This window comes from Cimex lectularius, unplaced genomic scaffold, assembly GCF_000648675.2.
Source record: "Cimex lectularius strain Harlan isolate CLEC.00 unplaced genomic scaffold, Clec_2.1 scaffold55, whole genome shotgun sequence".
NCBI lineage: Eukaryota > Metazoa > Arthropoda > Insecta > Hemiptera > Cimicidae > Cimex > Cimex lectularius.
This window is the reverse complement of record NW_019392647.1, coordinates 1230830-1248185: the sequence shown is the minus strand read 5'-3', so window position 1 is coordinate 1248185 and position 17356 is coordinate 1230830. Positions and strand designations below refer to the sequence as shown.

Genomic DNA, 17356 nt, shown 5'->3' with positions numbered 1-17356 from the left:
CTGTCGATGTGAATTCAGCCCCTAATAAACCTCTATAACCAGGGACTCAATATAATTCAATATTTCAATTAATTATTCTATTTATTTAAGGTCTTGGTTGAGATGAAAAAGTTAGTATCATTAGCGGGATTCGAACCCACGACCTTCGGCTCGAATCTCGGGGTTTGAATCCCTCTCGTGACACTAACCTTTTCAACCAAGACCTTACATAAAAAGAATAATTAATTGAAATAAGTAGTCAATTAGGCCACTAAACATAATGGATAATGCAGTATTACTAAAATAAGGGAGATGGCATCGCATTATTTAAAAAAAGTTAAATCATTGAAACACACCCATCGATCCGCTTAATCTCGCTATTTTTGTACCAACAAGACAAAATAGTAAACTTCAATATAGATAAAAGTAAAATTGGCTGATATGAAATAAAAAACATGGAAAATATTGAATGTTTATTATTTTACTATGAATCCGACAGCCATGTAATCAGAAAAATCCACGGCCCGCTGAATTTCTCTGTTGCTGTGAATTTAGACCTAACAAACCTCAAGTCTATAACCGGGGAATTAATATACATAATTCAATATAGCTGAAATTAAATTAAAAAAACATGTAAACGTTTTTTAACGTCGTTTTCTAACGAATCGACTATGAATGTGTTGGCGATGGATGTATGCAAAATTCCTGCCCGCGAAGTCTCGCTATTGATGTCGACACAAACAACTGAATTCAAATATAATAATTATAGCTTAAATTAATAATATATAACGCTTTATAAAATTGTTAAAATCGTTTGGATCCGCTTACTTTCGCTATGATTTTTTAAAATTAAATTTTACCGGGCTGTCTGGTTTAAAGATTTCCAACGTTAGAACGAGTTAACAATGATCTAGGTCCGCGTAGTCTCGCTGTTGTTATAGAATTGTATGAAGAATCAGTGTGAGTACTTTTTAACAATTACTACAATACAATTCAATTGTATTTATAGATGCAAAGAGATCTTACTCGATTAACGGGCCATTTTCGTTCTAACGTGAGAAGAAATCTCTGAGAAAATTACCACATTAATGATCCATCTGTAATGAGGAAAAAGCCTAACTGGTCGTGGAAAAATAACGAGAATGGACGGACCCAAAAACGAATCGACCAAGTTTCAAGAAAAATTCAATGCAACGTGGCTGCAGGTTGATCGTTTCCGTTCATTTTGATCTACCTATACGTGCTGTTTCTGTTTTAAACACGATCAAATGAAATCAAAGAAACTGGGCTGACCAGGATAAGAGACAAACAGTATAGTACTTGGGATGTTGCTTTGTCTGTGAATGGATGGTTCAATACGCCTAAAGAAAGTCAAACCTTAACAAACTGCTCGATTTTATCAGCAACCTACAACCCACAGAAACCACTGACTTCAATAAAACCACGCTAATCCAACAAAAATATAAGACAGTGGTCTGTGTCGATCAGTTCAACATGAGTCCAGGTTTATCATCCTGGTCACCCCAATAACTTTATTTTATTTATTCAAACAATAACGCTATGATCTTAACTGTGAAAGTGGATTGACAAGGGAAGAGAAAAATTCAATGTTTTTAGATAGAAATTCAATTAAATAACGGTAGATTTAGTTCTTTGTGTAATTAAGGGAAAAATTATTAATATTACAGTAGACCAATTTTTGTGAATGTTGTTACTTAAGAGAAAGGTGGCAAGAGGCGATAATTGCAGGATGTCGTCCCCCATGGTTTTCTTCCGTGCGGGTACAACAATCACTGCTGCATCCTAATATGACCTATTTACCGGCATCCCTGGGAAGAACACGCATGTGAAATTTGACTCGGATCTACGATCGCCGCTGAACTTGGATCGATGGATTCTGGGTCCGCCTGTCCTCGGCGACTGTCCTTGATGCGAACGTCGTCTTTACACAATTTCCAGCGGATTTTAAACCCCTGGGTCGCCTCGGAACGTGCGATCCGGGCCAGGTGGAAGTCAACGACCGATTTCGCCCATTCACGGCCTAAATGGACCAAAGACGAAATTCGCCTTTTCATCCGGCAGGTGAGGATCGATTCAAGTTAATCCGGACAAGACAGGATCAAGGGGGGAAAACACGTTTAAATCGACTCGGAGGCGAGGCAAATATATATTATACCAAGGAAAGGATAATTATCCCATAAAACTCAAAAAATTCAACACGTCACATTATCAAATTATCTACATCAATATTGACTTTTTTAAATTCATTATACTTGCTACCTTGCTTTTTCCCTACAAAATAAGATCAAATATATATTTCGATAATACACTTTTGATATAATTAATATAATCAAAACAGTTAAATCGAACGTAAAAAGTTTTTAAGTGGGATCGTAAATCCCCCAAACGATAATCACCGCGCTCATTTGACCAATTCAAGTTTATCTTAGTGTACAATAATAATCTGTACGAGATGGTCAAGATCAAGGGAAACAATTATCTCTTTCGTTTTAATGAATTGAAAAGAGGAGAGGGTATTATCTTCTTCGCCGTACACGGTTTGTTAAAGTGTCAAATTTATAGCTTTGCATTTGTTTATTTTCGTCCGTCTCATATCTATTGTTATTTTTTAAATCAGTGCTTATGCATTATAGGTAGATCCAGACATAACAAAACGAAACCTGGCAGTCCGCTAAGGTCAGGTCAATACTACAGTTCGAAACTATTTCAAATTGAAGAACGAAAAATAACAACGTTATGCACATTTCTCTGAGGCTTTATACAAAAATAGAACAATGCAAAGATTGGTCACGACTTCTATTGTCTGCGCGTTGTTGTCACTCTTGGATCCGCCCCGTCTCGCTGTTATGCAGACGTGCAAACTAAACGCTGAGAAATAAGTACGAACAGATGGAACAAAACGAAAATAGCCGGACCATGATCTAACACAACTGTCAATTTATTCTTTGGGATACAAAAAAGTATCCTCTCATAATTTATTTCCTTATACAATTGTTGACTATTTAGCTAACTATACAGTTAAAAAATACAATCAATTAATTATCAAGGCGGTGAATTTGCCTCAAATTTTCGAAAAGAATAATTAGTCGAGACTTATTTATTGCAAGAGAGTCCTTTTACACACTGGGGTCCGCCAAGATTCGCCTTATTTCACGGAATTTACCGATAATAGGCGGACCGGGATGATCTGACAATGAGACAATTTTAAAAATGCTCTCTGACTCATGAATTAAATTCTTGGAAAATAGAAAATAATTCCTTTTCTGGCTTATAGTTAAACCGTTGGATAGGTCAAATTTGGTCGAACTGACCAAATTAGTAAATTTTTAATATACAATGCAAATATGTATCAATACGAGAGAGAGAAAAGAGAACAAGTGAGTGTGTGAGAGGGAGAGGGAGAGGGAGAGAGAGAGAGAGAGAGAGAGAGAGAGAGAGAGAGAGAGAGAGAAATAGTTAGATAAACAGAAGGATAGACAGATAGATTGGTAGAAAGATCAATAGATAGAAATATAGATAGATATGTAGTAAGGCAGGCAGGAAGAAAGATAGATAGAAAGATCAATATATAGAAATATAGTAAGGAAGACAGGCAGATGATAAATATAATTAGATAGATGGACAGACAGATAGATAGATATAATTGGTGAATAGAAATGATAAATAGATAGATAGAGATGGATAGAGAGAGAGAGAGAGAGAGTGAGAGAGAAAGAGAGGGGGGAGGGAAGTATTGAGGGAAAGAGAGAGTGAGAGGGCACAGACGAAATAAACATAGGTAACTACAGGTACAAATGAATAATAATGATCGTTTTTGTGATGGTAGAGTTTTAGGAAGAGGAGGAAGTATTGTCGTGAGCGAAAAGGCCATATCCTCCAGACTAAAATGCGGTAATCAATTTACAAATTGATCCAGACGTCTGCTGTCCCTGTCTGGAGGTCTCTGTTTTTATTATTTTTGAGAAAATAAATTTTAAAAAAATCAACGGATGACGTGTTTGTTATGTTTTAGGGCGTATAGATGTAAGTAAGGAAATGAAAGATTTGTACTGAGAAAGATGGATTAGAAGACCAATTTATTAAAAGATTTTCACTGAACCTGCTCGATTTTATGACAACCGGCTCTGAAGAATTGGCGCCCTTTCACCTAAACTTCATGCATGCCCAGACGTTTTGAACAAGAAACAAGGTCAGCATCGAAAGGGATAAGCCCAGGTAAGAAATTGTTCGGTGCTCGCTGTAAATTTCATACTTCATATTATTTTTTTTGTATAAACATTTTTATTACTGCCAATAAACACTTTCGCTGAGAGCGTCGAGTAAAAGAAGCCGACCTTTTTATAGCTTTCCCTTTCGTACGGTTTTCGGGAAAAGGGCCTTACAGCGCAGGACACCTGTTCTCCCTTTTACCGTTTGCCCGTATCTGTTTATTCAAAGAAAACCGATTTTGGAAAAATAGAGCCTGTCTACAAACTGTACAGGGGAAAAATCTTTACCCGGCAAAAATGGTTTCAGAATGGCGAACATGCGATTCCTTCGTTTGTTCCAATTCGCCCGACCGAGAGAAAAAGGAAGAGGCAGAATAAATTATAGACGGTGGAAGGGGAGAAGACGGAAAATAGAGTGAGAGAGAGAGAGTGAGAAAGTGAAGTGAGGGAGAGAAGAGAAAAAAAGAACAATTAGGACAGACCAGCTGCGGATTCGCGAAACAATTCGGTAACTAATAGCATCACGTCCTGCCGAGGCCGAACCTTCCTCAAGATCTGACAATCTTATTATTATCTATTATTATTAAAACTATTATGACTCAGAGCCGCAATGGTATCCATTACGTCCTCAGACGATCCTACCTCAACTGAGCAATCCTCACATATCCAAAAATATGGGTCAATTTTGATAAATGCACCTCCGCGACGAGAAGCATATAGTCCTGGTAATTAAACGTAAATCTATCTGCCTTTATGTCTATATATAGCGTTTTATCTGCATTTTTCCTGCTTCGTTTTTCACAAAAGAAACATTGTTTTTTTTGTTAACAATTTTTTTCATGAATACATGTCTGTGTTATATCAAACTTTAAATAACACAACGCATGCACGCTTAAAATCAACACATACAAACACATAATTGGTTGGGTACCAGCCAGGATGGTGAAATATTAGAGAAAATAACAGAAGAATCGCATTAATAATAATTAAGGCAAATAAGAACAAAACTAGTTTTGACGTGGTTCCTCTTCCTGCCAGTGTAGATTAAATTGTTAATAAATAACTAATAATAATTAATATAATTAATTAAGAGCCTCTTAGTTTTGGAATTAAAAAGAAATTATATTGAATATTGACATAAATATGTCTTTGTTCACTACAAACATAGATTCAATTTGGACTGAATTTGATGCAATGAGTAAATAAGTCTGAGGAAAATAAAACGAGAGTAGGCGGACCCTGTATGATATCAACGACGTATCATCGATCCAATTGGGAATGGAAATATTATATAAATATTAATAAAAATAGAATAAAAATTAATTAAAACTAATCTGGTTAAGTCATTGTTGAACTGTCCAAGGATTTTTGGAACATTTGTCATGGTCCTTCTAAATTCGCTGTGTATGGGTGAGAACTGTGAACTAAATATGAAACTCACGGAAAATCTCATACAAAGCATAAAAGTTAAATCTAATGAATTTGGATATGACATTGTGGCTTTGTAAGCCATGAAGAAATTGAATGAACAACTATCGGAAGTTTGTGTGTGAAGGATGTATTTTGGTCAGAACTGTGAACTGAATATGGTGAAAAGTAAAATCAAAAATGTTAGACAATACCAAAAGGCAAATTTGATGAATTTATTGATTTGAGACTATGTAGGTCTGGAGATTGAATGAACAGCCGTCAGAAAATAAATCGTTCTTAATTTTCCTGGGCCGCCTAGTCTCGCTTTGTGTTCATTCAGGGGATTTGATTATCGAAAGAACATAATACCAAACTGTTCTGAGGGAATCAAAGCGAGAACGGACATGGGATCAATTTTTCTATTTCAACGATTTCGGTATATATTAAAACTAATTATTAAATATTAATACAATTTATCTAATTCAATTTTTTGCCTTGAGTAAAATTCTTAATTATCCTAATTCACTCATTCACTTAATTCCCACCTCAATGTTGTCATTTTCCGGCACGCTGTCTTGTTTGCAGTATTTTGTGCCTTTCATCACGAAACGGTCCATAAAATCTCGCTCCGTCATTTACCTAATGAAACAATCGCTCCAATTAAGATTGTTTTAACCTTTTTTCCCTATCCAGGTCCTTAATTAATTGTCTTAGCGAAGTAAGACAGCAGGAAAGCGCGTGTTTTTTACAAGGAACTGTTGTTTATACGGACGTAACGATATCAGAGGTGGATTTGTTCTAACAAACTTGTTTTTTGTTTGACGGTTTATAGTTTGAGAAAACAAATGTCCTATATATTTGTGTTTGATCTTTACTTTTGGTCATTCGATTATAATCAGGCCTGATTTAAAAGAATAATGGCCGAGTCCGCCTCAGGTTTTGATTTTGGCAATCTTCCTCACGAGGGGGTCCTCATCCTTTCCTTCTTCCACTTCGGTTCAGAACGAGTCCTTCGATAAAATTCTTGTTCCGAGTCAATTTTAATAACAAAGGCGTTTTTATCCGATGAGGAGGAATTGAGAAAAGCAGGTGTCTCGCCCGGCGTTTTTGCTGTCATCACTCGACCCTCACCTTTAAATTCTTAATATTGGGCCACCACAAAAACGTCATACGTCTTATTTTCCCTACGCGGCCGGTCTAGATGGAATTAGAAATCAGGACGTGTTGATGTTCGAGAAGCTTTTCCTATAAAGGGATATGTGTACAGTTTAAAATAATCAATCCCCATTTTTCAATGTTGGCAACATGGTTCAATTTTAAATTTTAATACATAATTACATTATGTAATATTCATTTTTTTATCTCAACACCAAAAATAAAAATTGCGTTGAATAATTAGTTCTTAAAAGTAACAAAAGCGGCAAGGATTTAGCACAGGACAGCGCCTATGGTCGTTTAAATTTGGCAGTAGAGAAATCCTTCTAATTAATTTTAGTCAACATCAGTTCTTCAAAACTAAGATTTACTGTTGTAGGTTTTTGTATATACACTGTATGTAATTGTAAATAAAAAATTAACTTCCAAACACAATTTTTTTAAAATATTTATTATGCAATTAAACTAACGTCTTACAATACATATAATTTATCAACATACAGGGTAATGCAAATACGGATTGTCTGTTTTTTCTGATAAATCTCCTACTAGTTTGTAACAATACAGAGTACTGCAATCTGTAATTTTAAGTATAAAAATGTTTAAACTGAAAGACCTCCTTCTCTAAATATTCCTGCTTCTGAGATTGAAAAAGGAACTCTTGTTGCTCTGATAATTTTGACTATATTACTAAAGTAATGATAAACCTTTTCTTGAAATAAAGCACGGATTAAAACATTTTAAAATGTAAACATTATCGTCTCTTTTTCTTTCCACAGACTTTTTGTTTTTGTTTTGCCTGAATCTATTTGAACCAGTTTATCGTTTGTTTTTATTTTTACTCTGTTTCCTGTGCTAAAATCATTTCTTTCATTTACATTTCTCCAAGAAAAACATCGTAAAAATACTATGTAATGAAATATGAATAAGTTGAGGGCTGGCAGAATAATAAGGGACAAAATAAATTGATTTATTTGTACGTTATTATTAGAGATAATAACAGGGTCGTAAAATTTATTGGACTTAAACGAAGGGTACAAGTAAAAATACAACCGTGAACCGTTCAATTTAGTACAAACATACCATAAAAATAAATCAAGAATAGGCCTGTAGAGAACGTTTATGTAGTGAAAGTGGGAGATAAATAAAATGATAAATATGAGATAAAAACAGGACGATGGATAGATAGCAATAGATGATTCATAGATACATAGATATATTAGCTAAATAAAGATAGATATAGATAGATAGATAGATAGAGAGAGAAGAGAGAGAGAGAGAGAGAGAGAGAGAGAGAGAGAGAGAGAAGAGCGAGGGAGATAAGACATATCTAAGAATGATGTGAGATGAAATAAATAGATAAGGAGATAATAAAAAAATAAATAAATAGAGAGAGAGAGAGAGCGAGAGAGAGAGAAAGAGAAAGAGAGAGAGCGAGAGAGGAGTGAGCACAAAATAGATAGATATATATAATGGTTGGAGATGAGACACATCTAAGAATGATGGAAGATAAAATAAATAGATAAGAAGATAATAGAAAATAAATAGAGAGAGAGAGGGGAGAGAGAGAGAGAGAGAGAGAGAGAGTGAGAGAGACAGGGGGAGAGTACCGACAAAACAACAATTATACAAGTGTGTGGTGATTAGAAATAAAGAGAGAGAGAGAGAAAGAGAAAGAGAGAGAGCGAGAGAGGAGTGAGCACAAAATAGATAGATATAATGGTTGGAGATAAGACACATCTAAGAATGATGGAATATAAAATAAATAGATAAGGAGATAATAAAAAATAAATAGAGAGAGAGAGAGAGCGAGGAGGGGGAGAGAGAGAGGGTGAGAGTACTGACAAAACAACAATTATACAAAGTGTGTGGTGATTAGTGACCGTTAGTCAATGATTATTCGGAGATCGTGAGATGCACACTCATTTTTTCACATCCTACATGGAATTGTAAAAAAACAACAACAATGTTTATAAATCCCAGGCCCTGAAGATGATCTCAATAAAGATCGAAACGTTGGCACGATAAAGAAAATGTTTTTCTAAAACCTACGTCACACCAGACCTCATCTCACGATCTACGAATAATCATTACACAAAGTATTAATAATGAAGTGAGGAATTGTGTTGATAGACTGAATGAGGTGTAAATTACAGATCTTCAGATAGATCTAGTTGATAGATAAAATAAAAGACCCGTTAATAATTTCGGAGAGAGAGAAACTGTAAGAAGAAAAAAATAGAGATTACATATAGAGCCAGCTCCGCCAGTTTACTGACAAACACGCAAAAAAAATGATTATTTTATACATTATTGTTCGTAACAATAATAGTCTTAAGGTGGACGAAGATGAAGGAAAACATTGGGCAATTTCCTAACCAAATTCACTGCACACCTAGGTACAAAAAAATAGTAAACAAAAAGAAGTAGCAATTTATTTTATCTGGAGAATAATGAATGGTTATTATGGGATAACAGAAGGTTTTTCCGTAAAAAATGCTTACGGAGCTATGGAAATGATGTAAACTCTTTGTTGAAATTACTTTAAATGTTGGTGTTAAAAAAAGTGTTAATGTCCAACTTCAAAGGTTTCAGTATTGAATTGTACATAGAAAAGCCCAACTCTTTTATTTTATTTTATTTGTTTTTTTTTTCAGACGAGGAACAAGAACAAGTGTTTCAACGACCACTTGTTCCCCCAGTCATTGGCCGATATCTTGTTAGGAAAACAAGTTGGAAAAATCAAGGCCTTGAAAACTGTGGAATATCACCCTGGTTGACTCGGATATGTTTGTCGGAAGGAAGGAACTTCATAACCTTCAAAATTTATTTCGTTATTTGGTACAATCGTCGGAAAACTTGGAGCAAAAAAGCTGCCTTTACTGTTTTTTTTTTTTTTTTTTTTTAAATTACTGGCGTGGTATAAAAAAGAAGTATAGGAACAAAACTATCATTTCTGTATCTGAATTGAGAATATTTAACATCTTAGACGAAAATTTTATCTCGTTGAAACATTTTCATTAAACAAATACATAAGGTATGGGCTTGAGAAAGAAAGCAAATTCCGTTGTTACTGATAAGCTTTCGACCTGTCTTAAGGTCAGGGCAAAACAATCATAAATATGTATACAACCTTTCTGACTAATCCGACTACTGTTCTGTGGGAGCGGGCGTACCACAGGGTAGTGTGCTCGGACCACTCTTGTACCTCCTCAACACATCAGACATCCCATCAATACCCTTCTACTTTCCTTGCATCCTTCGCCGACAACACAGCCGTCCTTTCGTCCAATCCCGATCCTGAAAAAGCTTCGGAGGAGCTCCAATCACACGTACAACGGATTGCAGAATGGAGTAAAATATGGAGAATAAAAATGAATGACAACAAGTGCACCCATATTACATTCACCCTCAGAAGCAAAACTCCTCACACAATATACCTCAACAACATCCCTATTCCCAAAGCCGACTGCGTACGATACCTTGGACTCTATCTTGACTCACGACTGGACACCATATCCAAATAAAAAGACAGGAACTGAATAGACGATTCGGACGACTGTATAAACTACTTGGACGCAAATCTGATCTGTCGCCAAAAAGAAAGTACCACTGTACAGAACACTACTGAAACCGATTTGCACATACGGACTAGAACTGTGGGACACCGCTAAACCTACAAACATACAACGAATTCAATACTTCCAATCCAAAGTCCTTAGAATTATAGTTAACGCTCCCTACTATGTCTCCAACGCCACCCTCCACATTGACCTCAAAATACCCTTTGTAAATAAATTAATTTCGTCCAAATTCACCCATTTCCTCGACAAACTCTCCACCCACCGCAACCCACTAGCCCAATCCATCCCTACAATCCTGTCCGCCGATTAAAGCGGAGATGGTCTCGGGACCTCCTCATGAAGGTCTAACCTTGCAAAAACCTGGGAGACCAATGGTTGGCGACTCCCCTCAAGACTATACAGTGTATAATGTAAACATGTAAATAACCTCAAATTACAAGATGTATTAATACAGGTAGTAATAGAAAAAAGTTTTTTACTAGTCTCAAATTTTTTTGAAGACCGACTCAGTTCTAACATTGCCAATGACTGCAACCTCATTAGTTTCTGTGGATAAATTTAAGATTGTTTTGCCCTGATTATTACCTTAAAATAGATCGAAAACTAGGCAGAACAACTGAGTTTTCTTTCTTCTTCAAGACCATACCTTGATCTAGTTGGTTCGTTTTTGTTGTTGTTGATGTTTCTAATATTTAATATATCTAATTTAATATATCTCAAATCTAATAATATTTGTTGTCGTTTTCCTTTTACCTCAGCACGTGTAATCTCATGAAACTATATCTTCATCCAACTAATTGTAAGCCAGATTTAATCAATTTTGCATAGTTTTGAAATTTTATAAGCAATATGGAAAAACAAAATCGACTGTAAGACAGGTTAAATTATTTGGATGTTGGATGAACAAGCGAGGACCGGCGGACTCAAACTTTTCGCAAACTCAATTTACGCTCGGATATAGCGCCACCAGCCACCCTTGATCTTGCTTACAACATAAAAGTTTTTAGAATCAATATTGTTATAATTAAAAAACAAAAACAGGTAGTTAAAAACAATTGAACGGACAGGCTGCCGGCCGTTTTTATTTTCGGCACCTGCCTTGAATACAAATTACACGAGTTAGAAAAAAAATTAACATATTATTCGCATATGGCCTTTTCAATCTGTAATCTTCTTCAACTTGATCTGTTATTATGAAACTATTAGGACGACTGCTTCTTGGTAAAATAGTATTAGCATGATTAGACTATGAAGGCATTTTCTTTTTTTTATTGTGACTTTTTTCCGGTAAAATCTGGGTCGGACATCCTTGTAATATTGTCAATTTTAAAGTTTCTTAATATAAATAAATATAAAACGGCGGGGGGAGGCAGACCAGAATAACCAGGGACGAGGCAACTTAGGGCAACATATTCATCACCGTTCAGACGAATAAAAACAAAATAATTTTGATTTTGAAGAGTTAAATTATTTAACTCTTTGCCCCCCCCCCAAATAAAAAAAATTTAACCGTTTTGATAGATGATCACCGCCTGGCTATGCAATAATCTTTAATCAAGATGAAATACAGATGTCTAAACATGGCGATTCCAAAATAACACAACTAATATTAATTCTGATTGCATGTTGAAGTCATCACCAAGCGAGAATCAGCGGACCCAGAGAATCGAACTCGCAACACGTAAAATGTCTTAATTCGTGGATCATTGGGAGTCCTTGTCGCCCAGCAGACCAGATAACATAAAAATTGTCATAGTAGTTGTCGTAAGTGTGCAGTATCTCATACTGATAGCTAAACATGGAGAGAATAGGCGGACCCAAGGGATAATTAAACTGCCAACTCGTTCATTAATAACAAATCTTATTAGCAAAACGTTCAGACTCTTTAAAATAATTGTTGCTACATTTCATGACACCGATTCCTTTTTCTTAAACTGGCGAAACGCAGGGCATTAAACACAGCAAGAATAAGCGGACCAGGACGATCTTTAAACGAAACGCTGATGTATGTTTACCTACATGGTGGAATTTTCATAATACATATAGGGAAAAGACCATTTCTCATCTGAGCCTTAACACTTCAAATTTGGTCAAGACATCTCATGTCACCGCTTATCTTCAGGTGTCTTTAAATGAACAATTGAACCTGCGAGAACATGCGGATACACATTTTGAATTGCTGCAGATCTGTTTCAAGGCCGATATTTGATCATCCCTGATTTACATGATAAATGATGATGTTGGGTAAACAGGGCAATGGTAGGAGGAACAGAATGAACAAAATGCAGACAGATTGTCCTCCCCAGCTGTTACGATGATACGCTGAGAAGCAAAAAAGTTGCATTTCGTTCTTCCTAATTATAACAAGTCGATTGTCTGGTTTGCGGACCACCTTGTTTCATCTGTGCTTCTATTTCAATGGTGAAATGAAGAAGAATGAGTAGAAAGGGCGAGAACAGGCGGACCAGAACGGTTTTACAGATTGGCTGGCTTGCAACCACATATCTGCAGTTGCCACGATGATACAAAACAAAGCCTAAAAAAAGTGTTTAATTATTACAACTTGTTGGATGCTTGCTTTTGTTGTTGCTTCCAGATCATCTTGTTTCTTCTGTCCTTCTATTTAAAAATTACAGAACGAAAAGGTAAATAGAGCGAGAATAGGTGGACCAGGATGCATGATCAAATTACTGATAAGCGTAACAACTCTGAGACAAACCACATCAGGGTGTTTCTTAGTCAAAGTTATGACCCATAATACTAATATATAATTTTTATAGCACCTTTAGGCATCGTTCTATCAGAGTATTTGAACGATCTTCCTTGAGATTAAGTTAAATAATTTTTTTTTAAGTTATTAAACCAGCGTTTTCTGATCTGTAAGTTTGGCATACTATGTACGTGTCTGTCAAGAGGTAAGCCATGATAACCATCGCGAAGCGAGCTAACGATCAGATAATGATTATCTTAACCGAAAGTTGGATTTATTGTAGATACAAGATTTATTGCATAATAAAGTCTGACAAAGTTTGGATGTTGGAGTGTTATGGGGCTATGCATGTTGTGACTTTCAGCTTAGCTTTAGACCCACTTCTTTCTCAGTGTATGGAAATATAATTACTCGACTTCGGCCGGTTCGCGGGGCTTAATCCCTATAAAGGGCTTTACTGCGGAGGCGGAAGGGAAGGTAGAGTAAAAAATTGGAGTAAGATGCTGTGTGCTTTGTGTGACTGGGTGACCCAGTGTTGCCAACTAATCGACCTCACTTCCACTCGTACTTCCAGTTCCACCCCCTCGGTGAGAAACCTTGAACTTAAACTCTGTCCCCTCGCTACCGAGTACAACTCTCTCCTGGCTTGTATATAATTCCAGGGCCTTTTGCGCCGTTTCTTCAGCGTACTTCGGATCCAGAGTAGACGTTTTATCAGTCGTGGGTGCGAGTCGTTTCGCTATGGTTGGCGCATCGACCAACCCTAAATTCCCAGGAGTAACTATGACTCTAGTAACATTTGACACTAAAATTTTTCCCAAATCTTCTGTCATTTCCATATTTTTATACTACAATGTATAGATTGTCTGGGCCAATTTTAATCCACCAAACTTTCCACAGTAATAAGAGGAATGAGCAGTGTGCCGAAGTACTTAAACCTACTTAACGATTACATAAAATGTTAATATAAATCTCATCCAATTTTTATGTTTATATTTGAATAAAAGCATTGCTGGACAGAATTCATGTTTGTAGGTTATCTGGGCTGACATCAAAGAAACCGACGAGACGAGTCAACATAGATATATTTCTTCAACGACATCCCATTTCGCTAACTGCTTCCGTTTTCAATGGATAAACGTTGCATAATACCTATAAAAAAGTGATTTGGTGAGATCTTATCGGCCATCCTGAGATCGTTTCTATTCCAGCCGGATGACTTCGCCGAATAGAATTTTGACCGTAAATAAAAATATCCCCCCCTCCCGATGCCACCCTTTCTCAAAAGAATTAATCGGACATGTGTTTGTTTGAACATTATCGAAAGTTAACGAGGTATCAGTGTCATAGTTATCAGCGATTCACGTCTAGAGAGGTATCTATCATTGACGGGCACGTTTCAACAGGTCGATGTCCATGATCCTTTCTTTAAAAAAAGTTTTAAAAAATGCCAAAAAATCAAAATTCGAGCAATGAATAAATCCTTTAGCTTTTGTATGCATTAAACCCCCTAATAGATAATATATTAATATTTATTTTTATTATAATGTAATTATAAAGAGGAGACAAAGGAAGTTTCAGATACATAGATATATTTATTCATATATCCCAATGCTTTCTTCTTTTTTCTCTTTCTTCGTTCTTTCTTGATTTCTTTTTTTAGAAAAATAAACAGAGGAAGAACTAAGGAGAGAGAAAGAAAGAAAGAAAGAAAGAAAGAAAGAGAGAGAGAGAGAGAGAGAGAGAGAGAGAGAGAGAGAGAGAGAGAGAGAGAAGGAGGGTGAAATATTGCTAGGATGTAATTTGAAAAGAAAGAAGGCCAAAATATAGAAATAAACTAGGGAGAAAGTGAGAAGAGAGGAGGAAAGGACGTAAGGAAGAAAGACATAGTATGATACTCATGAAAAAGAAATTGAAAAGGGGAAAGTTGTAGTGGAAAAGGTAACAAGAAAAATAAGATATGGGAAAAGAAAGAAAGATAAGAAACCAGAAAACTGGAATGAACGATAAGTTGAAATTGGAAACGAAAACAAATGGAGAAGAAAGGGAACGAAATTTATAATAGGAAAAAGACAAAGGGGAAAAGGTACCTTGGAAGGTAAAGTTGTATTGGATAGATAGAAAAAAAGATTAGTAGGAATGGGAGAAAAGATTGTTAAAAACAATGAAAGAGAAGTAAAAACAGCATGAAAGAGAAAAAACAGCAATTTGTAACAGGAAAAGAAAAAATGTGGAGAAGAAAAGTAACAAAATAACAAGAAAAAGAAAAGGAAAAGAGAGTGGGATCAGAGAAGGTGAGGCTATAATGTAATCTAGAAAGAAACAAAAGATTAGCAAGAACGAAAAAAGAAAAGTAAGAAGAACAAAGCTGAAAGAAAAGGGGGAAGAAAGATAATAAGGAAGAAAAAGAATAAACAAGAAATTATTGGATAATTACTAGATATCCAATAAATCCAGGAAATAAGAAGGAAGAAAGAAAGTTCAGGAACAAAGAAACCAAAAAGAAAGACAGTAATTTAATTGTACCAAGTTATAACGGATTTCAATATAACCTAGAATCATTCGATCTGAATTAATTAATTACCTGAATTAAATTCATATTAATACTAGATACCTTACTCTATGTACGTATTGATTTTTATGGAAAATTCTGAAGTTTTAAAATAATTGATGATTGATTTTGATGACTTGGTGATCACCTGTGATAAAGTCGTTCAATTTTAACGAACCTTTGCTATTAAAACAGCATCTAAATATTTAATTATTTAATAATGTCAACTATGATTGCCCCTTTGAGTTTTGCCGAGTGGCGTGCGTTGTTAAAGATTTGTAAGCAGTTCAGTCATCTATGATCAACCTGGCTTGTTCGTCCAACGAAGATTGCTTTCAAATGCCGAAAGAAGACTAGGCGAACCAGGATTTTAGGACACGAAAATGCGAAATAATTCCAGACAAAACGAAGAATCTGCTAGAATGAATGAATATTTTAACCACTTCTTTTATTAACTACTTGACAATGTGGCTTTAATCAGATAAACTAAGATGTAATTTTCATAATTCGTTACGTTTCAAAGATTGTTTTTATTATTATCATGGTTTTATAATTGTGACGTTAATTTAACGCCCTCATAGTTTTATGGAGGTTAATTGATATATATCCTTAAGAACGTGACTATAGCCGTCAAACTACTCTTTATATATAATAATAACATTATAACTTGAGCAATAGCAATCTCCTGATAATGATTAGAACGGGAAAAGAACAGTTGAGTTGCTGAATATTGCAAATACCTCTAGCTCTAGACTTTTAGCCTATTTGCTTTTCCAACTAGCCCTACTACTTCCATGTATACTAACCATCCTGAAACAGGTTAATATCACCATTTTATTGCCTTTTTGAACTTATAAGTAAACCGATTGTGTTTACCTATTTGTTTGTATTATAAAATAATTTCATCCTCAAGTTTAATTTTTTTTTTGAAAACTTTCTAGCCCTGTTTTTCAGCTTTTAACGCCAAAAAATATTCGTTAATAGAAATTTATAGAGATAAGTAATATATAATTAATTTACCATTGTTATTATGGCTATTACATAATTACACTGATTACGAGAGTAAACGCTCCGTGATGGAAATTGTTTATAAACAGTGATTTTGCTAATTCGTCGACCTTGGCCTTCAATGTGTAATTTGAACCTTTTGACCTTAATTAGACCGATAGAGGGAATTTATTGATTTATTGCTGTGTATCGTCTTTTTCTTCTCTAATAGGATGACAACGACGCTGGCATATCTTTAAATTCATTTAATTTTCTATATATTGTAAAGTCTTGTTTAACCTTATATAATTAAAAATAAGAACATGTTATGAGGTAATCCAGGACATAAAATGGCTGTTTTTTTATCAATTCGGCCACTGTTCAAAAGAGTTATAGCTCTGATCAAGCCTTAGTATGTAAGTTCTTGGAGTCTGGGAGTCTCTTGATCGCGCGATTGAAAGGTTTAGCAGAACTTCCTCAGACGAGACATTATCGCCATATAAATTTGCACTTACCGCAAAACTTGGACTTGTGCCACCTCAGTTCTGTGAGCCATATGAGCAGGACGAAGATGGCAACCGCTCCGAAATCCAACACTCCCCAGTCCGGAAGGTCGTACATTCTGGAAAAAACCAATAGGTGTTTATTTTCATTTATAAAAAAACCAAAACAGGAACAAATTAAACCAGCAAAACAACTTGTTAGAATGTTCTTATTTCCGTTCTCTCAGGCAAATCATTTAACGATGAAA

General features: G+C 35.3%; 1 protein-coding gene across 2 annotated transcripts in view; it reads right to left on the bottom strand.

Moving 5' to 3' along the window:
* LOC106668127 (ecdysone 20-monooxygenase) overlaps positions 1-17356 on the bottom strand; it is a 40916-nt gene that overhangs the window by 8200 nt on the left and 15360 nt on the right. For both annotated transcript variants that reach the window (XM_014396593.2, XM_014396592.2), the window contains one exon: positions 17121-17227. In XM_014396593.2, coding sequence (XP_014252079.1) covers positions 17121-17227 — 107 coding nt within the window. The remainder of the gene's footprint in view (positions 1-17120; positions 17228-17356) is intronic.